Genomic DNA, 23,575 nt, shown 5'->3' with positions numbered 1-23,575 from the left:
ACTGAATTGTGCTGTGTGTCTCAGAGATAGAGGAGCAGATGTTGCCTTAAGACTTACTTAAGTACTTTGTTGGATAACTAAGTACTTACTTAGTTATCCAACAAAATGCCCACCAGGGGTCACTGTACTCCAAAGAAATGTCACTATTTACCCACAAACTCCAAAGTACAATCACTGCTTCCCAAAACAGCTGTCAGTGATTCAATGCACTTTTAAAAAGTTTACATCATTTGCTCTGTGATCATCTGAATACATTTATTCTTCATTATCTGTGAAGAAATTAGAGGTTTCTCTGTATTTCAACAGTAGCGGTCTGAAATTAATTTCTTTCACAATGTCTTTTATTTTATTGCTCGCTTGTGTCATTGTTGTGGCAAAGATTTAACTATCTGTGTCTCTGTAGTGATTTGGCATTTTGACAGGAATACACAAAGACATTTATGCAGTGAAGTTAACTGCCATGTTATTTCATCAGGCATCTATCAAGCTGTCTAGACAGTTCAATAATTAATGAGTATTCTAAACCTTTAAAGCATCTAACTATTTAATGAGCAGTCATTTTTCAAGGACAAGCACCGGGAATGTGCAGTCGATCCTTTGATTCAAACAGTTTCAGAGAGAAATAAATTTCACTAGATTTGGGGAGCGGTGACACCAAATCACACTAATTCATTGTATGTTACAGAACAAGTGCTTTATTTTCATACCGTAATGTAACTGCAGTGATACTTTAACATCTGTACAAATGCAAAATAAAATGTAGGCAATGTAATTACAGACAGAAATAAAAATGTACAAAGTTATGCAGGCAAGAATGGATTTAGCAGTTCATTACATATCAACAATGTATTTAAGCGCTGAAATGAGCCTCGACATACAACGAAAGGCAACAAGTGCTATGTAAACATTATTTACAAACGTACCACACATTTATACTCCCTTCAAAAAGAAAGGTGGTTGCATTACATGTACAGGGTTATAGAAATTAATGATATCTACAATATTTATAGTGTTTAGATTTCAAATAATACAATTACAATGTCATTAATATGTAGGAATTGTTCTCCACCTCTCACACAAACAGACACGCTGCACTTCCATCTGTCCTTTTGGTCTGCCTATACAGTAACACATGTTTCTTTCTTAATCCGAATCCACTGTCAAAAATGAATGAAATATAACTCTTAATGTCCTCTAAATAAATTCCAGTTGAAAATATTTTGAGGTCACTAATATATTTTCACATGCAGAGGTTAATTTGAAATGGTCTGATCTAAACATGGTGTCAAAAACAACTCAAAATAAGGCAAGCTTCAGTTCAGAGGGTCGGTACAACAACAAAGCCCTTTTCACAAGAATTTCTCTGACTCATCACACACTGAACTGTACACGCAGACTCCAAGGTTAAGGAACAACAAAACTAGATGCAACCCGCAATGAGAAAAGAGATTTTCAATTCACATCGAAGTTTCCCTTATCTCTGACAAGACTTATTAAACAGTGCTAGGTCCTTAATTGAGCTTCACAAGTTCCCTTATTCTTTCTATAGGCCAGGCACAGTCTCTCCGCAAAGCCAAACGCAGTTAAGTTTCTCGCTGGTGTATGAAGACTGGGGGGAATCACTGAGAATTACTCTGACCTTAATATGGCTATTCTACCCTCTGGTATGGCAGAAGACAAAGTGCATAGACAGCTCTGCGATCGCTCCACCTGTCAGTGGAATGTATTTCATCTATCCCACTGTAAAACACAGTGCATTATGGTCATCATGCTAATGAGCCGACATTCCTGGTCATAGGGAAGTGAGGAAAGAAAGAGGAGCCGTGGTCAACATGAGAAGGTATTAAGTTTCAGGGCTGGAAGGGAGATAGAAAAGGACAGGCCTAAATCCACAGCCAAACTGACACACAGAGGAGTTTGGGCCTTTACATGCAGCAGACATCTATGAGGAGGCCAATAACAGAGATTCTTTGGGAAAAAAGCAATGATAATTATGGTGGTTAGAAGACGTTGTTGTCTATAGTAAGCCAGCAAAGATTTTAAGAAATATTCAGGCACATTGTGACATCTTGGAAAGCACAGACATGAACTGCTCCTCTTTAGGGATTGCCAGTTTTGGGATGCCAGTCAAAAAAAACAAAAAAAAGACACAAAAAGTTCCTCACTTTCACTTATACACACTATTTTCTTCTTTCTTAAAACAGCTGCTGAACTTTGTTCTGCAGAGGAAAGAAGGAAAACCACACATATACAATATACACATGCAAAACTGTGCAGTCACACCCAATCAAATGTCATTTTCATTTGGAATTCGTATCCAAAACGTGGATCCAAAAAGCATGACACACACACACACACACACACACACACACACACACACACACACACACACACACAGAGGCCTCAATGATTTAAAGCTTCAGTTGGTCCTGGAGAGCGGCGGAGTTGCTCTCAACTCCTGAGCTGCCTCACCGGTATCACAGTGTACAGTTCTGTAGCTGTAACAGCATCGTACGTCCTTGGGACATCGTACGTCCTTGGCCATTCTGATCATAATGTGGGCACACAGCAGAGAAGGTGATCAATACTGTGATGTATTGCTTCCATTTGATCGTATGGTATCTTCACTGTCATGCTGTATATGACAAAGCTCTTTAAGAATACCGCTGACAGGGAGAATGTTTAACAGTCATATAGAAGGAAAAGGATCATTACACCTGCTTGCATATTCCTGTCACAAGACATCGTGGCGACAGTTTCAGAAAACAACCTAAACGCAGCAACAACCCACTCCCTTCTTCAGAGTGTCCTGTATGTTAAACATGCTGCAACGTGCAGTCCACGTGACCCACAGATGATGATCTGACTTGTTATTCAGTCCATTGGACATCTAGAGATGTAGGAACTGTTTATAGAGATGACAGTCTGAGACTTACATTGTCTCTTTCCTGTGGTTCCTCTGGTGACCGCAATTTTGGTCAATTTTGTACCATTACACAACAGAGAAAGTTACTGAAATGGAGCATGAGATTAGCAAAACTGTCTTTCCGCTAAGCACAATAAAAGCAGACTAAAAACAAAAAAAGGGCCAACAAACCATAGAACATTTATGCATTAATAGGGTTGGTCTATAAAAATAGATACTGTAGCTACTGTATAAAGAACAGTCTCACAGGCCTTTGAGGTTTTTCTTGATGGAGGGAGGGGGGGCAGCATGTGCAGCTGGCAACCCTTAGAAAGCAGGGGTAGGGGTAGGGGTGGTGGTGGTGGTGGTGGTGAGTCTGTGGCTGCAGCTGAGCTTATAGTCTCTGGTGTCCCTAGTGGATGGGGTTAATGTCTGTGCGGTGGTTGGCCTGCCCGTGCACGCTGCTGCCCCCTATGGTCGTGGTGGAGGTGGTGATGGTGTTGTGCTGGATGACCTGCTGCTGGGAGCACGCTGGGGCTGGACTGCTTGCCGGACTGCTTTCTGGACCTAAGGACACAGCAGAGACATTATTTAAGATGGACAGGAGTGTAGAGTAGGCGTGTGTCCCTACGTAGGGATATCAAAACACATAGGAATGACAAAATATCAAAATAAACACAGACCAAATGTCTTTATTGTAAAAGAAAACAGCTTTATTATCAGAAAGATATTTATTTTAAACAAAAAACACATAAAATTCACACCTAACTTCTCATCAGTCGTCCCGGAATAGTGAATGACACAAAAATGGAAAAGTGAATCACTCAACTCCGTAAACAGGCCTGATGAATTTTGGACACATTGAAGGTGACATCTATACACAAGCTGGACTCATCAATGAAAGTCCCTCCAGCCCAGTCTGGGAGTTGGCTTTCTCCTATATAAAAGAACCATTCAGCCAAGGGTGATGTGAGCCTTATTTTCCTGTGCTAAAGCCACACAGGGAGGCGCCTTACATTACATGGAAATGTCGCTCGAATCCGTATCAAAGGGTGGGGCTCTGATGTCATACGCTGCTCAGCCGAGGAACAGTCCAAGTATCCTGGGCATCCGTGGGAGTTTGGATGCCAGTGTGCAGCCTGTGATGTCTTTCTCACGTTGAGTCTCGGCTGCCTCTGTGCGCAGAGGTGCTGTCAGATGGAAAAATAAGTCTCAAATGGGATTCAGGCTACCAACTCCCAGTCCGGGCCAGCTACCAGAGTGTGCAACACCCATATGTCAAAGGAGGAGTCCTGAGGTAAGCGTGGGAGCTGGTTGCATGTTGGAGCGAAGAGTCTTGGAAGTCACCATGTGTCCATCAAGACTTGCGTCTGTACAGTTTATACCCTTCCGTTGCAGGGCTAAGGCACACAGATGAAGATGTGTTTTTGTGTGTGTGTGTGTGTGTGTGTGTGTGTGTGTGTGTGTGTGTGTGTGTGTGTGTGTGTGTGTGTGTGTGTGTGTGTGTGTGTGTGTGTGTGTGTGTGTGTGTGTGTGTGTGTGTGTCTATTTTTACATTTGAGCTACTCACTGAGGTAACCTTGGGAATCTTTCTGCAAAGTGGTGATGGGACAGTCCTTGTGTGTGAGGAGAAGCTGCTTGAGCTGGGTCACCTCATTCTTTAGCATAGTCACTTCATTCTGAAATAAAGGAAAAAAAAAACATTTCAAGAATTCACTGAATTCACAATTATAGACAAGCATCCATCTTTGAATACATAATAACTATCATTCGTTTTGGTATGCGGGTACCATATTTGAAATGTAAACTCACTGATGATGTTTTATTAAAATTGTAACTACCACTACCACTTGCATATCCATGAGAACTACTGCATGTTCAAGATAATATTATAACATAATTTTAAACAGTGACACTGCCAACATCAGACTGTTTTCATCTCTGCTGGAACCAAGTGGTAACTCCCAGCAACATCACTCATTGGTTTGTGAACTGATGTTTTGAAGTGAAGTCTGGCATTTAGGCCGTCGTTATCTCTGGTTTTTTGGAGGCAGAATTGACCATATTTGGTTGAGGTTCAATCCCAGACCTGGGGCCTTTCTGTGTGGAGTTAGCATGCTCTCCCTGTGCCTGTGTGGGTTCTCTCCAGGGAAGGCGGCTTCCTCCCACTGTCCAAAGACATGCATGTTAAGTTAATTGGTGATTCTACAAAAAAAATTGCCATTAGGTGTGAATGAGAGCATAAATGGTCTTTGTTTCCATCTGTCTATATGTGTTGGCCCTGTGATGGATTGGCGACCTGTCCAGGGTGTACCCTGCCTTCGCCTTTCGCCCTTTGAGCTGGGATAGGCTCCAGACCCCCGTGACCCTGTTCAAGATAAAGCGCGTATAGATAATGGATGGATGGATGGTCGAGCTGGGGAGGAGCGAGGGATAGATTTGACTGAGAACCCGAGGACAGGAAGCCTGCCCACCTATACTGTAAACCTAATTGCACCCCAGGTATGCTCCCAAAGATACCTCTCTTTGAGGCCTAATATCCGATTAATTATGGAATTATTTTCAGAAGGACCCCCAGAACACTGATCAGAAGAGTGAATTTAGCAAATGACACCTTAATGACGTGTGGAAAACACTAACTGACTTTATATTTTATGAGAAGTTGACGCTTTTTGAATGGTAATTTATGGAGGCAGAGGCTTTTTGGACCCAGCCTCTAGTGGCCCTAAATAGTGTTGCTCTTTCAGACACTTCTCCATTGACTTCACTTTTCAGACTCGGAGTCTACATCCAGTTTTATATGCAGTCTATGATTGGACCTCATTCCAATCAAATCTATTGTCATTATCTCTGTTGCAGAATGAGATCAGCAAATCAAAAACATGCTGACAGCTGTGAGTCGCAGTGGGTACTGTACATAGATTTAGATGCTCAGAGGGTTGTAGGATCATTTTGTACCTGAAGCTGCATGTTGGTCTGAGTTAGCTCTTCTGCTTTCTTCTCTAACGACATCACCCACACTTTTCTCTTTTGTCTGCATCTCGTTGCGGCTGCTCTGTTTCGCTCCAGAAACTTCCGTCGACGTTCATCCGGATCTTCGTCCACCACTCGCCGGCGGCGCCCACCGCTGGACGGCGGAGAATGCAACGTCTGCGTGGGCTGCATCTGCTGGGTTGCGGGAGACATCTGAAAAGCAGGGAAAATGGGATCAGCATTACTGAAACGTTTGATGAGACAACGTCTGTCTACCACCATCTGATCAGATATGTGCCTGTTCAGCCAGTCACCTGTCTGCTGTCACCACTCCTCTGCCCTCAAAGGCTCCTGCCTCTAAACAAGCATCTATACATTACCTCCTGCATCTATTCAATGTCTGGCAATTTCCCCAAAAACAACATCTGGTCGCACCACGTGCTGCGCGAGCCGGGATGTGGACGTCTGGAGTGAATGAGTGAGTGACTGGGCTGATTCACCAGCCTGCCCACCTTGTTAAAGAGGTGTCAGGAGGCAGTTTTCCAACGCCCACTTCCACTCAGACTAACACCACCAGACGCAGTCAAAAGGCCCATTTCTAAAACCGTACATGCACTGACAGATCTTGACATATACTTGGCAAGGTCAAGTGTTTTCAGTCTTTAGATCATTACCATTTTTATGAGAACCATGGAAAATACAAGCTGATTTAATGGCTGCTGTGCATACAGAGAGTGTTGTTTTAATGCTTTAATGGTACATTTGGAACATACAGTGAATTGCATTTCTTGATGTCGGACTGTCCTTCATCCAAAATGCTTGGCATTGCAAAGGACGTTAGACAATGCAAGGACAAAGTGTCTCACGTTATGTTATTCTTAATACTGTGAGCAGTATTGTCAAACTTTCATTTAAAATGAAACCAAATATATTCACAGTGAAGATGTTCCAGGACTATTAGCCAAGGCTGTCTGGTCACCATTGGGAACAGCATTTATAAAACCTCTTCTGCACCTGGAGCACGCTGCTGCTACATAATTGCAGCTCGGTGCTGCAGGCGCACGTGGACCATAGTTTCCAAACGACAGTCTTGAGCATCTTTTATAACTGCCACTTTATGACCTCTTCATCACCCCTTCTCTCCATAGCAGGCGTCCAACACTGACCTATAGCTGACCAACCTCAAAGGAAAAAACACCTTTGAGATGAATGCCAGGAAACTACTTGGCATTATGGCTGCTGCTAGGGAAAATGTGTTTGTCCACTGGCTTACTGTGAATTTTGAGCATCATTTCAGCTACGCTTCAGTGCTAAACCACTAATAGCTGACTTCAAAACTACTCACAGGGCTGCTAAAGAGCTGCTTTGTTTTAGTGATGGTGCATACACAGCGGCTCGTAGCTACAGTATGTGAGAGATTTTAATGTGCAGAGTAGTTCATGTGTTGCTTAACTTGCGGCTTTGTCTTCGACCTGTCTGAATGTGCTTTACTTACCTGTGAGGCAGAGTGCATTGGAGGATGCGGTGAGGTCTGGTGTGGGTGCCCGGGATGCAGGTGGGGATTGTGGGAGTTGTGATGGGGATTGTGCCCCTGCGGGTGGTGGTGTCCACCCTGTCCGTGGCCCTGGCTGTGGTGGTGGTGTCCATGGTGCTGGTACGCGTGGGGAGGGGCTTGCAGGTGCTGGTGCGGGTGTGAGTGTGAGTGCATGTGATGGTGGGAGCTTTGCTCCTGCCGTGACGACATCATCTCCATCATGTGGCCCATGGAGTTCATGTTGCCGTTGGCAATGGCACCAGGGTGGTGTGAAAGTGCAGCCTTCAGCCTCTGAGCGGACAAAATGGACATAGAACACAACATTTAACATCATTTTCATTTTTATGTTTTCAGTGTGCTGATTAAGAGTTTGACAGCAGGTTCATGTGCTGACTATGACATGACAAACTGCTCCATAAATCCACATGTCACAAGAACAAATCAAAGCCACTTAGGCTGTCCTCTGTCTCTCCTTCAGTCCTGTCATTCTTGCTCTTTACCTTTCATGATTGCCATCACACCAGTACCTCCTCTTCATATTCCTAATAGCCTCTCTCTCATCTAAGCGTGTGTGTGTGTGTGTGTGTGTGTGTGTGTGTGTGTGTGTGTGTGTGTGTGTGTGTGTGTGTGTGTGTGTGTGTGTGTGTGTGTGTGTGTGTGTGTGTGTGTGTGTGTGTGTGTGATGTCTGCCAGTGAGATTAGCTTGCTGGTAAGGTGCGAGCCTCAGACTGCTCCTTTACTGTTGACCCAGCAGTACATTTGTTGCTTTAACTGTGTGGTCTACTTATCCCTGACTGAGATGGTGTCTCTGAGCAGTCTGGGAGGGGGACCAGAGAGAGTTTCACCAAAGGTGCACTTGTGTTCCTCATGTTTACCGAATGCACTTCTCCTTGAGAGTCTGTTTTTCTGGGCATCACATAAAGATAACCGCAAGAGCAGCAGCCTCACATAAACCTAGACATAAATAAAAAATGCATGACTTATATTTTAATGGCTTGTTAGAGGTTGCAAGGCAAATCTTTTTTTTTAATTTTTTTTTTTACCAAAAGCACACTCCTGATGTTAATAAACAGTTTAAGACAATAAAAAAGTGATAATTCATCACTTTTAACAAAAATGTACAATCAAAAATGAAAGCAACGACATTCATTCCAGGGCTACTGTTGTGAATTCCTCAAAGTTTTCTATTCTCTTTCCCAGTGCTCTCTTTCCTCTCTCTGCTCCCTTCCCCCTTCTCCCAGCTGCTGTCAGAGAGTCCACGCCGAGTCCAAGGCTCCATATCTTTTAACAACCTTCACATTCATGATTCCCATAGGGAATGGCATCCAGCTGGTCTGGATCACAATGCTAGGACATGGCCAGAGCACAACATCAGTCCTCCACTCCCCTCTCTTTGCTGTCCATGATCCATGAGTGGAAAGCTTTTACAAGTAGGGAGGAGGCACAGTCAAATAAATCATTTTAGAAGATGGGGGAAAGTCAAAAAAAGAGCATGTACTCTCCTGGTTGTATTGTATTAACAAATGACATATGTGTCTCAAAAAAGATTTACTAGTAGTTTAGTTGTCTTTAGTTGGTTTTCCATACACAGAGTGTGATACGGAGAGCTACACATGAAACCGGAACGGTGAAATTATGAGCTTGTCAAGCCTGTTTTGGTTGAGTTTCTGTTTGTCATACCAAAATATGTTTGACATTGAGACACAGGTACATTTCTGGAGCCACATGATTCAGTTTTTTTTTTTTATCTGTTGCACATCAGTATGGATGTTATTTACATTTTCTCTCTTATAATGTCATTGATAACCACATAATTTGACTGCCTTCGCCACAACCTAAGGAGCCCAACTCTCAGGGGCCACAGCCCTTGCTTTTGTGACCAATGAGACAGAGGTTAAAATACCACACTAACACACAGCAGGTGCCCTCAAGCCTACAGCTGTCCGCAGCATCACAGAGACTCACTGAGGGTAACAAGAGGAGCTGAGAAGACTTTCTGTAATATATTGTTACTGTCAACAGTATAGTTTGCAGTCTATCTGGACGAGGTATAAAAATGCAGACATAATAAACAGCTAATTGACATGCAACTAAAACAGAAAATGGATTTAAAGAGCTTACAGATCAATCATAGTCACCCGTGTCGACAAGGACATCTGTGTATCACAGGATGAACGCTGAGGATGACAGCCCTCACTAAACACCTTCCCTTCAGACTTCAGCTTGTCAGTGTGCACGAGAGGGGAGGCCCACCCCTCTCGTGAAAAAGAAAACCAATCAGAATTTGACAAGCTTCGACCTGCCACTCACAGAGCACGCAGTCACCTGAATGAACAGGAGGCAGAAGAGGAGTCTGCTGCCAGCCTGTCTACCTCTGCACTCTATTTTGTGGCCTTAGCAAAGTTGTCTGTCTGACGGTAAGATGCTCATCTGGTGGAGCTCCCTGCCAACCAGGCAGCAGGGGAAAAGGACAGAGAGGGTAAAAGGAGGTGAAGGGGGTCACTGAGAGAGAGACACCAGAGGTGGAAAGAGATTAGATGGATTTTAGTGTCTCTTCCTCACACACCCTCAGCCCAAGACAAGCGATTGCTCATTCATCAGGAGCTGTCCAGCTGGCAGCGCAGCACTATCTGTTTATTAATTGAATTAGCCTGCATCCAAAGAGGCCAGAGTGTGTCAAAGTACAGCGGCAGGTCAAAGAGCTGAGTGGGAGCTGCACAAGCCTCCATGGTGATAAACAGGCAGAAACGAAGCACAACATTAACCAAGTGCAATGCAACACAGGGTAATATTCATATATTTGAACTGAGACAGCATATCTTAAGCAAAACCTATCACACATAACAAACAAATCCAAGAAATAAAGAAACATCTAACAAGCAAAGACAGCAGGCAACTTAAAGGTATCAACACACTAAACTTAAACCACTCCAGACTTAACCCGAGACTGGACCCTTACAGTTATGCCTCAAATACTAAGGAAAATGACTTCCCTTAGACGTTCAGGGCTGCAATCTCCTGTTTCTGAGTTTTAATCACCTTTAAAAACTCACTTTTCTTAAACTGCACATCAGTAAATTATTTTCCTTTTATTGTGTTTTAATACTTCTAATCTTTAAACGTTCCGTGTTCTGCTTCTTTTTTTTTTTTTATTGTAAAGTATTATGCAACTGCAGTTAGAAAAGTGCTATATCAATCAAGGGACATGTAGCTACTTTAACGAGAAGCATGTACAGTATTATATCAACACACTAACAGTAGAGTTGAAAGAAAAAGCCACAGTTCACACTGTGTTGAAAGAGAAAACCCTTACCGTGATTTAAGCCTGTTCCTGAAGCTATCTGTGCACAAGTGTGTGCTTCTGCTCCATGTGGAGTTGAGACACAGCTCAGTTAAACCCAGCTCAGCCAAAACCTAAGTCTTTGTATCCAGAACCACAGTGACGCAACTAAGGGACGTTAGCAGAGCGATGATGAGCAGGCTGTGATTCTCAAACACCTTCATCAGCTCCCTAATGACTCTTTAACACATGGTTGTATTTCCCCAGACTGTGCTGAGCACAAGAACTTAACCACTATGTGCATTTTACTCTAATGACACACACACACACACATACACATACATTTCTCCTGCAGCAACATGGCTGCCATAGAAAACAGTCATTAACACATTGCAGGTGTTAGCCTGTGGCAGCACAGAGCACTCACAGCTGGGATGGCACACAGCCTATCTGTCCACTGTCTGCCCTGTTGGTGGTGAAAATTAGGAAAACACAGGAAAGAGACAACAAGAAGTGGAGGTCTCTGTGAAACCATAGATTATGAAAACTAGCCTAATGAATGAATGCATTTGACACATTTCATGCATTCTGACAGTGGTAGCACTATTGATTTTCTACTGGTAAAGCACCATCCCTGATTCAGCCATCTTTTGCCCAGAGGGAAGCTATCTCCTCTCAGACCTTTGCCCCCTGACCTCTCCACTCCCACTCCTTTTTTTAGGCCTCTCATTAATGTGGTTTCAGGGATACCAGGTGATCATCCATTAATGATATTTATTCACGACTGCTACCTCTCTGACACGAAGGGCTGTGAGTGATGTCTCTGTGAGTGCTCTGGGCACATCCTGAGAACACACTCAGGTTTCTCCTCACCAGATGACTTCATATCTATTAACCCTGGGAGGAGAAAGCAAGAGCACGGAGCAGGTACAAAAGAGAGGAGACCACGCTTGCCTGAGGATGGGTAAATCAAATTCAGTGAGGTCAGGGTGAGCACTTTTATTCCCCTTAAAAGTGGAGCAGTTTACCATCAGGGGACCTGTGGCCCTCTGGCGCCTTACAGCGGGTTAGAAAGATTTAACCAGACTATAGAGTCATAGTTTAACTGCAAAAAGATCAAAGTTTCGAATGGAGATCTTCCGCTTCCCATTAAAGAGTCCACAGAGAAACAATAAAGCTTCTGTCTGTCTCTGAGAAGTACAGTGATCGTGTGTAAGCACAGTATTTCTAATTGCATGATATATCATAGCTGTAACTTTCCTGGCGGTGTTTTATGTAGGCCTAGGCCCCCTAACTCACACTCTAAACCCGACGTGGGTTCACCATTTGCAGTTGAAAGCAGGAGTTCGGCTCTGTTGCTTTGCCAAACATTCAGAGGATCCTGTTCCATCCTCCTCATCTCCATCACCACCATTACCCACCAGTGCCTGCCTGCAAAACCCACTCTCTGTCCCCTAAAACTCCACACCCCCCATTAGTTCAATTTTATTAGATTTCCCACTCGCCCAGAGAGGCAGTAACATCCCCCCCCTTCTTTCTCTTTCTCTCTCTCACACACACACCTCCCTGTTCCTCCACCCCCTCTCCCTCTGCTTGCCAAGAGCTGGGGACTGTTAAACTGATTTCCTCAGGGAACAGTGAGGCAGACAGTCTGATGGGAGCACTGGGCTATAATGTCGCCCCCTCTCTCCTCTCTCAGGTTCGGAGCCAAGCTGATCAGAGCCGAGCTGAACACACAGAGCTGTCCTGTAGTTCCAGACTCAGACGGGAAGATGGACATAGACTGGCTGTTCTGCCAGGGCCAAACGCTCGGGTGGTGCTCGGAGGAACCGTGGCGGCATGGGCGCAGCAAGACACACGCCCACCAAGGAGCATGTTCCAAAGCATGCGCTCATACTCTTGGCAGCTTCTGCACCCTGTCAAGTTAATGGATGGGCTTCTGACTCCAGCCTGCATATCCCCACTGTTCCTTCTCTTGTAAAAGCCCTGCTCGAGTGCAGCCTACATGGTTGTCACTACACCCACTGTCACAATCTTGAATACGGAGAATGCCCCACAGTGAGACAGACAGACCAAGCATGAATACAACAATCAGCATTGACATACTCTTAAGCTGCGGCATCAAACGTGACAGGCAAATTATGGGTCATTGTGTTAATAAATGTAAGATGAAATGTGACGACTTGAATAAAACATAATTTCAAAGAAGCTTAAAATATCAGACCTCTAATGTTTGTGTATTTTGGCGTAAAAAAGGCACTTTAATTCCCTTTCATTGTAATGAATGATCCTCTGTTTGGAGTTATAGTGGAGATGATAAATACTCTTTTTGTATCATCAGCTATTTCTATTAACATTTGGATTACGTTCACACGTTGTTGAGGCACCCACAGGCACGAGATGACTCTTGTGTTCCAACATGTCATAATGTCTAAGAAGCAATCCTTTTTCCTTTCAAAGAGAAAACAAAAGTGCTTCCAGCCTGTAAGAATTAACTTGTTTGAGGGATGAGGAAGTCACCTAACTGGGGCAACAGTGACAAAACTTTATCAGACTGAAAATTTCTGACCCAACAGGCTGTTTTCCAATCACCCCACCAGTGGTTTGAAGGTTATTTTGGAGTCCACTGAGCATCTCGTTCAATGCTCAGGCTCCAGGGGGGCTCATGGTGGCTGGACCAGTCCAGTCTGGCACGCTGTGGGGACGGCAGCTGGTTTACCCAAGCTTGGCTCTGCTCTGAGTCCTGTCCCATTCACGGGCCCTGAACCATGACCAAATGGCTCTTCACATACACCTCCCATCAGCACACCTAAAACAACATGCGGTCAACCAAAGACAAACAGATGCGACGCCCTGCACCACAAGCCTCGTCCCCATACCCCGACGCACACACAGTCACAGAGAAACACACACACATGTAACTACTCAGATATAAAGACAAGTATCCACAGTTCTTAAAAGATGGGAAGACATGACATGTAATTGACCCTGTCCAATAAAAATCCCTTTCAACAGTGGTATAGAAAAGTACTGTGTATCAACAACTGTGACACTGCTTGTTCCTTCTGCTAGGTTGACTCTGTAAATATGTAAAGATCGCCCCAAATGTGTTTTGCAAATATACGTATATTTACAAAGTTTAAAAACTTTGTGTATGGTTTTGTAGTGATATTTCTGGAGCAGAAGATACAGACCCAGCATGTTATGAAAGACATAAATCAATCCTTGAAAGCAGCATGCATTAATTGTGAGAATTGTGGTTTAAAAAGCACATAGTTTGTTATTGCATCAACAATCCTATGGGTGTGACTGTACTGTACAGTTTTGGTTCAAAATAGCCGAGCTCTTCGGCATTGGTGGAAGCAGTGAGAGAGGGGCCCCTTTCTGGTCTATCTCCAGCACTGATAAACTGGCAGACACATTGATCCAGCAGCTCAGTCTGTCACTCCACTCTGCTAAAACCACTCGCCTTCATGGAAATAGAAAGACATCAGTTTATCATCTAAAAAAAGACATTTAACCTTCTCTCAATGTGTCCCTATTTGACTGCACAGCCCCATTCATGTTTATTCAACTAACCACACATATGCATATAACTGATGTGTATCAAAAACCATGTGCGAACTCTGTGTGGGTTTTTGGTAGCCCACGTTGTCCACAGATGTGTTTTGACTCCAAGCACAATGAGTACCACAGCTGGTGCCAATGCACTGGAAAAAAGAGCCACTATCACGAGAATGCATACAAACATGCAGTGCACATACACATATTCTGAGGCTCACTGAAGCGGCCTGCAGATTCAGCTGTGCTCTTAGCTCACCATCCCTGTTCAGTGACATCATACCCTGACAATGCCACCATTCATACAGATGTTGCTTACAAAACCTGGAGTTAGACTCCTATTGTGTGCGCTGCTCCTCCTCACAACAAGAGGTTTAGCCAGAGGTGCTCCCCTACTACAGCGGAGGAAAATGAATGGAACACGTAATAGGGTTACCATGTACGCTAATGATTTAACTGCCTACAAATGACTTCATACTGAGCTAATCTCTCAATCAATCACCACATAGTTGAAAACTGACACATATGTGGCAGCTTCACAATTTGTATTTTCTTAGCATTTTGAACAAATTACACATGTAACTCCTTGTTCTTGTTCGCTGTTTAGGACAAAACGTAATCTTTTTTTAAGTCTATTAATCCCAATGCCATGTTGCAGTTCTGTAACTACACTGAAGCATAAGGTTTGTGTAAAGAAAATATAAAAAGCGACATTAGTGCACGAGAAATACTTTGATTATTGGTTCTCCTGTGTGCTGTGAAATGTTTCTTTAAGAGAAGCACTGTTTTTTTCCCCTCTTCGAGTAAAAAGGAGCATATTTAGAGCATGCCAGGAATTATGTCATCCACCAATCAAGTGCCAGCTCCACAGCCAAGCGTGCTGCAATGAAAGAACATATAGTATTGTTTACCTCATAAAAATCTCAGCACCTAGCCTGATGCTTAGTGACAAATTTATTGTCCTTAGTAACAATGTAAACAATAGATAATTGGGAGATAATAAAGACCACATTTTCATACACCAGCACCGAACTGCTTCCCCTCTGTCTGAAATTAGCAAGCAGGCAGGATGTGTGGAAAGCACGGAGCTCATTTAAAAGACACAAAAACAATGCCAGAATCCGCCACTCTAAAAAGACATGAACTGAGTCATGAGCCGTTGTTGGTATTCGCAGATGTTCTTCAGAAGAAACTTGATAAGAGCTTGTTTGGGCTTTACTTGTTACAGATTAAAAATGATAGTGAATACCTTACATCATACAAACAAAGATGTTAAACAATCTGAGCATGAGAGGAAGGTTTTTAGAGGAGAATACATATTCATGAGTGTTCATACAGTTTGTGAATCTCCACGTATGCATGTTTATTCTGAGCAGACAAGTATGTCTCATTTGTACACTTGTTTTTAAGTACCTGACTCTGTGTGTGTGTGTGTGTGTGTGTGTGTGTGTGTGTGTGTGTGTGTGTGTGTGTGTGTGTGTGTGTGTGTGTGTGTGTGTGTGTGTGTGTGTGTGTGTGTGTGTGTGTGTGTGTGTGTGTGTGTGTGTGTGTGTGGCTATCAAAGTACTGTATGTGTCACTGTGCAACGAAGATGACACTGAGTTGGAGAAGGCAGTGTGTGAGCGTGTGTGTGTGCATGTGTGTGTGCGTGCGTGCGTGTGTGTGTGTGTGTGTGTGTGTGTGTGTGTGTGTGTGTGTGTGTGTGTGTGTGTGTGTGTGTGTGTGTGTGTGTGTGTGTGTGTGTGTGTGTGTGTGTGTGTGTGTGTGTGTGTGTGTGTGTGTGTGTGCGGGCGAGAGTCTTTGCAAGGCCCTGTGGAGAACTGGCTCTGGGCGGTGACGTAATGCTTTGGCCGGCGTGCTGTGGAACTTGGCCTCCTCTCTGCTGCGTTTCCTCCACGCTGCGAGGGTCAACTATCCCATAACCTCCAGCACACAACACTCACCATTCAATTCCCCAGACCACAACAGAGCAGAACTCAACCACACCCGGCACGATGAGCACCCAGTCCTTTGCAAGAGGAGAAAAACATTTGAACCAAAACTAATAAAACATTCCTATCTCAGCAACTCTCCCAGACAACAAACCACAAGCATTAAGGAAGAACCATACATGTCAATTATTCCACCATCAGGATTTGCTGTACCACTTAAATGATGGCACTTAAGGAGAAAATCAGGGGAACAAAGATGGGCACTGATGCAGATACAGTCTTTGGCCCAGAGAGCACAAACACAGAGCATAGAGCGAGATATGGGTCCCCAAGGGGCCACAGCAGTCCTTTGGCTCATTAACTATTTACACCAGAGACAGGCCTCCCTACTGCTCTGGCCCACCACAAAATCAATTAGCCTTCATTAGCCCAGACTCAGAGCATGCGTTCTCTGACAGGAGAGGGAGAATGCTTCTAGTTACCACAAAATACCAAACAATCACAAGCACGCCCATGTGCGCAAACATGCAGGAAACCACAGAAAAAGGTAAATGAAACCAGGCCAAGTTCTCACAAAGAATGTTCCTGTCACTCACAAAGACTTCCTCTAGCTTCTCACTCCCATTCGCTGTTTGGTCTCTCAGAATATCAATACTGTCTCTCGCCTTTCAACTCCCCTGCTCAATGTGCCTGTCTATCTATTTTCTTCATGTCAATCAAAGTCCCACTCAATCCCCCTCTCCACTCTCACAATGTAAACGCTGAGCAGAAAGAGTGCATCCAGGTCCTTCCTCTGAGGTGTGGGGTTACAGTGGGGAGATTTCCCATTGGCGGAAAGTCAACATGGTTGGGGTAATGCGATTAGGGCCGGATTGAGAACGTCGCAGGGGACACATGGGCCTGATCATGGCCCAGTTATCCGATAGCGAGGCCGTATTTATCGACCTGGCCCGGGCGAGGATATTACAGACATTAGAGACCCCGTCTATGCTTATGAAACCCATGCTGGAGATCGCACCCGGATAACACAATTAGTCTCTCACTTTCTGTCCACAATCACGGAATTCCATCAGTTACGTTCAGACATCAGGGAGCAGAATCTCAAATTGATCCACGTTTGGTTGTTGTGCCTTGTGTCTGAATGGCCAACTAACCAGAAAGTTGCATGGTTGAGGGGCCTGCAGCCATTTAGGGACTGCATATGTTTATGGGAGACCTAACAGAGCATTTACAATTCAATTACACAGATAGGAGGAGGGAAAAAAAAGAGTAAGATGTGTCTGGATGACGGCCAGAGGAGAGATAAGCCTAATACACTAATATTGTGTTACCCTAGTGTGTTACCATAGGAACAGTTGAAGAGATTCAAAAGACTACAAAGACAATCAATCTTGAGAGAGCAGGAGGAAGAAGGAGAATTAAATGCCCTGGGACTGCTCCTGCTCTCCTCTATCAGAGCAATAACTCTTCTGATGACCTCTACTACCTCCTCTCTCTCCCTCTCTCTCCCTCTCTCTCCCTCTCTCTCCCTCTCTCTCTCCCTCTCTCTCTCCCTCTCTCTTTCCCTATCTCTCTCCCTCATTCTCTCCCTCTCTCTCTCCCTCTCTCTCTCCCTCTCTCTCTCCCTCTCTCTCTCCCTCATTCTCTCCCTCTCCCTCTCTCTCTCTTTCCCTACAAGCTGCTTCTCTCCAGTAAACTCAGCTATCTCCAAATATTTCAAACACAAAGAGCAGCCAAAGCTTTTCATTATGGGTTGTGATTTTTTTGATATCAAAATAATAACGTTATTATTTATTTTGAAAACAAAGGTTGGCAGTTGATCATGTTGCTACAGTATTAATCAATTTATATCACCTTGAGTGTACCTGTTAGCCATTTTACATTAATCAGAGGTATGCCGTCAGTCACTGGATATAGTGTCCCAGAAGTTTTAGCATGCAACTCGGTCTCTTCTCATTCCCATCGCTCTAACTGCCTGCTTTGTGAAGGATGAGGTCATTTAATTTTTTCCCCGCTGTGTTAAACTAGTGCTAACAAGTTGCAGGACCTACAGAACATGTTCTGTACATTAAGATATACATCAGGCAGTCGGTGGGCAGCGGAACCACAACCACATAAAGGGTCCATTATTCCAGCGAGAGTCTCCAGCACTGCACTGGCAGGTTCAGACACAGCTTTGATTACACACCAAATGATGAAATCCACACAGGACTAAGAGTGCAGCTTTGCTGGCACAGCCCAGTGGAAAAGAAAGTTGCAACACTTTGAGTGTGTGTGTGTGTGTGTGTGTGTGTGTGTGTGTGTGTGTGTGTGTGTGTGTGTGTGTGTGTGTGTGTGTGTGTGTGTGTGTGTGTGTGTGCGCGTGCGTGTGTGTGCACTTGCGTATGTGTGTGAATAAATGTGTACCTATCCATGTGAATACTTGCATATACTCACCAGTTTGGCCTCTGAGTGCATGGAGGGAATGTGAGTGGAGGAACAGGAGCTGCTGTGGGCGGGGCTTTGCATGCCCATCATATTGGAGCCCATGGACATTTGTCTCTCCATCTGTAGATTACAACAACATGGGAACGGTCATACTCACAAGCATAGACATATAATTCCCACACCACAGAACATGTGCATACAACGTGTATTAATAAACTCTAAATGTTAAGCTGTTTCTGATGATTTTTTACATCCCATTGAGATACAATCACTGCTTTGAGAGAAATAAAAAAGCTGTCGCATTTAAAGTGAGACTTATCGTCCTACCCAGCAGGCTATGGGGGACGAGATGAGAGAGCATGAGAGCCTGATTTCACATGACAGGCTGCCCTGTGCACAGTTCTGTGTGATGATAACTGGAGCTGACCCAAAACAGGAAGCCAACACAGAGGGACTTAACACAGGAAGCCGGTGCAACAGGGGTGTGCGTGTTTCTGATAATAGTATGGTGAGTGTCAGAAACCTCGGTCAGAAACCTCAGTCATTCTAGCTACACGATGTGTTAAGGTGATGTGAGTTAGTTCACAAATGCATTTGAACCTGTATTCACGTGTATGTGCTCTCTGCCTGCCTCTGACTGACCCCAGGTCAGTGTGGTCATGTGTCACAGCTGAAATGTGAATGTGAGGAAATCAGCTGGATAAGCTAACAGGGGTGAAAGGTCACCTGCGCGGGGTGATAATGTGAGTAGTGTTCGCTATGCAGTGTATGCAGGAAAGAAGAAACCTTTGTTTGAGTGTCTGTATGTGTGTGTGTGTGTGTGTGTGTGTGTGTGTGTGTGTGTGTGTGTGTGTGTGTGTGTGTGTGTGCTTGTGTGTGTGTGTGTGTGTGTGTGTGTGTGTGTGTGTGTGTGTGTGTGTGTGTGTGTGTGTGTGTGTGTGTGTGTGTGTGTGTGAGCTGCTGTGACCTCCCAGCTGCTGAGCTCTGGGTGGTGTGGTGGTCTCGATGAGGAATGGCCTCTCTCTCTCTCTACCCCTGCTTTGTCAGACCCCCCCCCTCCCTCCCTCCTCGTCCATAGAGACTCAGGTCTAGAACCTGACACACAGCCTTAATTGCAGTAAGTGTGTTTTGTGTAAAAATATCACCCAAACCTGCACCCTTTCCTGAACCGTCAATCTTCCCAAAAATCGCTTAGCTCTTAATTTAATAAACATGGGAGGGATTTTTCAGTATCATAAACACAGTCTGTCTTGTGTTACAATGAGAACATATGTTATATCATTATAATCCTGATACGAGGAGCTTTCTTTGCATCGTTATCATTTCACATTACACATGTGGCTCTTGTAAATGTTTTTGCCTTAATTTCAATACAGTTTCTATTCTACACCCATAGGAAGAATCATACATTTCTACAGGAGATAAGTATTAGCAGTGAGTCATTTTAATGGTGATAGAAAACATCCCAAACTGCAAACCTACATAGTTTAGGAGCAGTGGGAATGTAAACTAGATTGTCATCACATGAGCGAGTGGTTTTTGCTTCTTCATGTGTGAGTGCGCCCATAAGTGAATGTGCTCTGCAGTTCGTTGTTGTACTCACAGGCATCAGCACAGCGGAGGAGCCAGGCATGGTCGGGTCTGGCAGAGTTCCAGGCATGGAGGCTGGCAGAGGCTGTCTCTGTCTGTTTCGTAGGTGCAGTAGTGAGGACAGAGAGCCGGGGACAGGCCTGAAAGGACACAAACACACAATGAAAATCAAGTTTTACACTATTATAGATAATGTAAGAGTATTATTCTTTGCCACATAACAGCATCCAACCCAATATTGACAACCTCTAGAACCCACTGTGGTGCTTATTTTAACTTCCCCTATAAAGGACCTGATGTATAGACGTATAATGAAGAGGTGATCGTGCAGTATGACATACCTTTAATCATTTTAAATTATACATGGTTAAATCCAAAATTGTCAGTGTTACTAAACATTTATTAACTATTTATTCACATGAACTCATTTAAAACTCATGAAAATACATGAATCTTTAAGGCTGATTCTGGTTCTGAGAAATTTGAAAAAAGATATATAAATAAATATTTCCTGATTTCTTCCAGAGTTTTTACTTGCAGTGTTTCAATAAATAAACATAATCAATATATATTTCACATTTATATTATCATGGCAGATTATTGATTAGAAAATTATTAAAACTAAGTCATACTGAATATAGTTGTACACTACAGTGCAGAAAGCAAGGGAAATTAAAAAATGCATGACGGACAAATAAAAACAAATCATGGGAACGGGCTCTGTAATATTTACAACTTCAACGACAGCTTTTTAGAAACTAAGGTTGGAGGTAAAATCGAAGTAGAAATAGAAGTAAGAAAACAGTTTGTGGACGTGTTATGTTTTTGTATCTCGGTGCTTTCCGACCTTCTGGCCTACAGCTCATTCACTCCAACTGTGGATGTAAACTTTAAAAATAGTTCACAAATATATACTTTAATTTTTCAAGTTTACATTATTTCATAAAATAGCTGGGTCCTGCAGTTTTTTTGAGCAAATACTGGTACCACTGTCAGCAGCAGACGAGGCATGCTGATGTGTGTTTACAGCAGTCACCCCGTACAACTGCGTGGCTCACTGATGTGTTTTTAAACAGATGTTGGACAAGAATTGAGGTCTGTGACAGAATAGAATAAACTATATCAGGCTTGTGAAAAATTAAAAAAAAACAATAACAGCAAAAATATCCTTTAAAATAAAAGAAGCAGCTCTGTTAAAGACCTTTGTTAGCTTTAAGGTAAAAGAGAGAAAATGTTCCTGATCATTGCAAATTACTTCTGAATGGACAACAGGTTTCAAAATGTCCAAACACTGCATTAATCTTTGTCTTAACATACAGTACATGTCACAGAGAGGGGACTTGTCGTAAAATGTGCACTTCTTCACAATGACCTCACAAACGTCTGTGCTGGTTTCAGTACCATGTTCGAAGGAGAGGCTTGACAAAGAGCATCACACAGAGAAGAGCAATTGTACTATTGTAATTCTACAGTGTGAGTCTGCTGAAGAAAACTGCTCTTCCATCTTAAAAGTAATTTAACCGATGTTTTTTATTTCACATCTGTGTTGTTTCAGAACAATTTCAGCAGCTACAAACTCAGAATAGAAGAAAAAAAAACAGTGTGTGACTGTGTGTACTCGTGCTGCACTTTAAACCGAGGCATCTTGGGAGTTTTTGGATGCACTTTACACAAGTACAGTTCATGTAGTACAATGAATGAATAATGATGTTGGTGGCGATAAATGAATAATATTTATCGTCACAACCACATAAGATGCGTTTGATGAGAATCAGATTCAGACACTGCTGCAGCGGTTGAAGCCCTGAGGGGAAAATCTCCTTAGGTCAACACAAAAGTGTGTGCAGACCAACGGACCTATCCGCACTCACGGCCACATCAATAAATCATATGTACAGAGGCCCAGGGTAAGCTTAAACTATTGACAGCAATCCTGTCTCAGTCACTGGCTCGGGGCTGCAGCCATCGAGACCACTACATCTGCATGCAGTGACATCATTTATACAACTGCCACCTAATCCCTGCTTGTAAGAACACCAATTCCCAGCTGCAGGGTGCTGCTACACCCGTACACATACAGTAACTTTTCAGTCCCTGCAGCGTAAAAAAACATCACCCCACTACATGATTCTTTAATAAACTGCATCAGAAGAATCAATACAATTTTCTGTTGTCGGTGTCATCAGGATGAATGCTGCCACTCACCAGTCAATAAGGCTCCATTTCCTCAAGCATTTAGAAATTAGGAAAAACAAGAAGCATTTCGGTTAACTGTTTTCAACGAGTTAAAGCAATCAACTGACCACATCATAGCCTGGATTACCGTAATAGTGAGTTCTGAAGGAGTGACAGCCAAAAGTAGGGGGTGCACCAGAGCAAACGGTCCTCCACCTGAATAAATACCTGTATTTTTCCAGGCCTAAATATGTGCATTTACGCTCCAGACATTTTAGATTGCTCCACACACACGCAGGACTATTACCATCCTGACTGTGTGCCATGCCTGTCTAACATCCCAATTCATCACAATCACACTCATTTAACAGCACATATGACATCTGAGCAACACTGCGAATCCAAACATTTCCACATGGGAAAAGTCATGAAAGTACAACGAGGTATGCAATGGAGCTGCGCACCACATCAACACAATTTCCCTCAACATTTACTCTCGAAATAACAGTCACGTGGCAGTGACATGCTACATTTTGTAGATAAAAACGGGTTTGCTGGATTTTATGCATTTTAATGACTACATGAGGAAGGTTTTTTGTATTGTGGGTGTAGAATGAGATTTTATGAGGTGATTTTCTTTTTTGCTCCAAGCTGTGGATAAAAAAAATAAATAAATAAAAAATTCAACAAATCTTTGACACTGCTCACATCTCAAATGCCTGTGAACTGGATCGTTCACATTATTTTGTTTTAAAAGTGTCAATGTTTTTCCTGTCGTTGTGCTCATTTGAACAAATGGTATTTTAAATGAAAAAAATGTGTTTTCATGTATTATTATGTCCAAAAATATCCCATAGAGTGTGTTTCATATATTACATTAATGCATATGATTTTACTCACATTTGATCACACAGATGAAGAGTTACAGTAACATCACAGTCCTGACGGGTAGATAATAAACAAACAACCAAAAAGCTCAAGTGGACTCAGCACACCAATGTTAGACTCTCGCTTTCCAGAGAAGAAAGGCTTCTTTGAAGCCGGCACAGGTTGTACCTCTGCAGCTGTCTGTCAGTAATGCTCACACGAGCGCCGTGTCCGTCGCCACCACACTCACCAAAACACAACCTGCTTGTCCAGTGGGAGGAAAAACAACACTAACATCTGACAGCACTTCCTTTGGGGATTAACTCAGCTTT

General features: G+C 43.3%; 1 protein-coding gene across 3 annotated transcripts in view; it reads right to left on the bottom strand.

Annotated features, from left to right (window-relative positions):
• Nucleotides 1–649: 649 nt before the first annotated feature.
• Nucleotides 650–23,575, bottom strand: part of creb5b (cAMP responsive element binding protein 5b) — a 39,909-nt gene continuing 16,983 nt past the window's right edge. For 2 of the 3 annotated variants that reach the window (XM_069696169.1, XM_069696170.1), the window contains 6 exons: nt 20,215–20,341; nt 18,621–18,731; nt 7,374–7,703; nt 5,864–6,091; nt 4,476–4,584; nt 650–3,472 (listed from right to left, as the gene is read on the bottom strand). In XM_069696169.1, coding sequence (XP_069552270.1) covers nt 3,318–3,472; nt 4,476–4,584; nt 5,864–6,091; nt 7,374–7,703; nt 18,621–18,731; nt 20,215–20,341 — 1,060 coding nt within the window. In that variant the 3' untranslated portion in view covers nt 650–3,317. Of the gene's footprint in view, nt 3,473–3,921; nt 4,096–4,475; nt 4,585–5,863; nt 6,092–7,373; nt 7,704–18,620; nt 18,732–20,214; nt 20,342–23,575 lie in introns of all 3 variants that reach the window. The other variant, XR_011310822.1, reaches the window with a different exon arrangement.

This window comes from Brachyistius frenatus, unplaced genomic scaffold (assembly GCF_029030835.1).
Source record: "Brachyistius frenatus isolate BFR_SWC_R1_liver_20210118 unplaced genomic scaffold, ASM2903083v1 Contig_20, whole genome shotgun sequence".
NCBI lineage: Eukaryota > Metazoa > Chordata > Actinopteri > Embiotocidae > Brachyistius > Brachyistius frenatus.
This window is presented reverse-complemented; position numbering and strand designations above follow the sequence as displayed.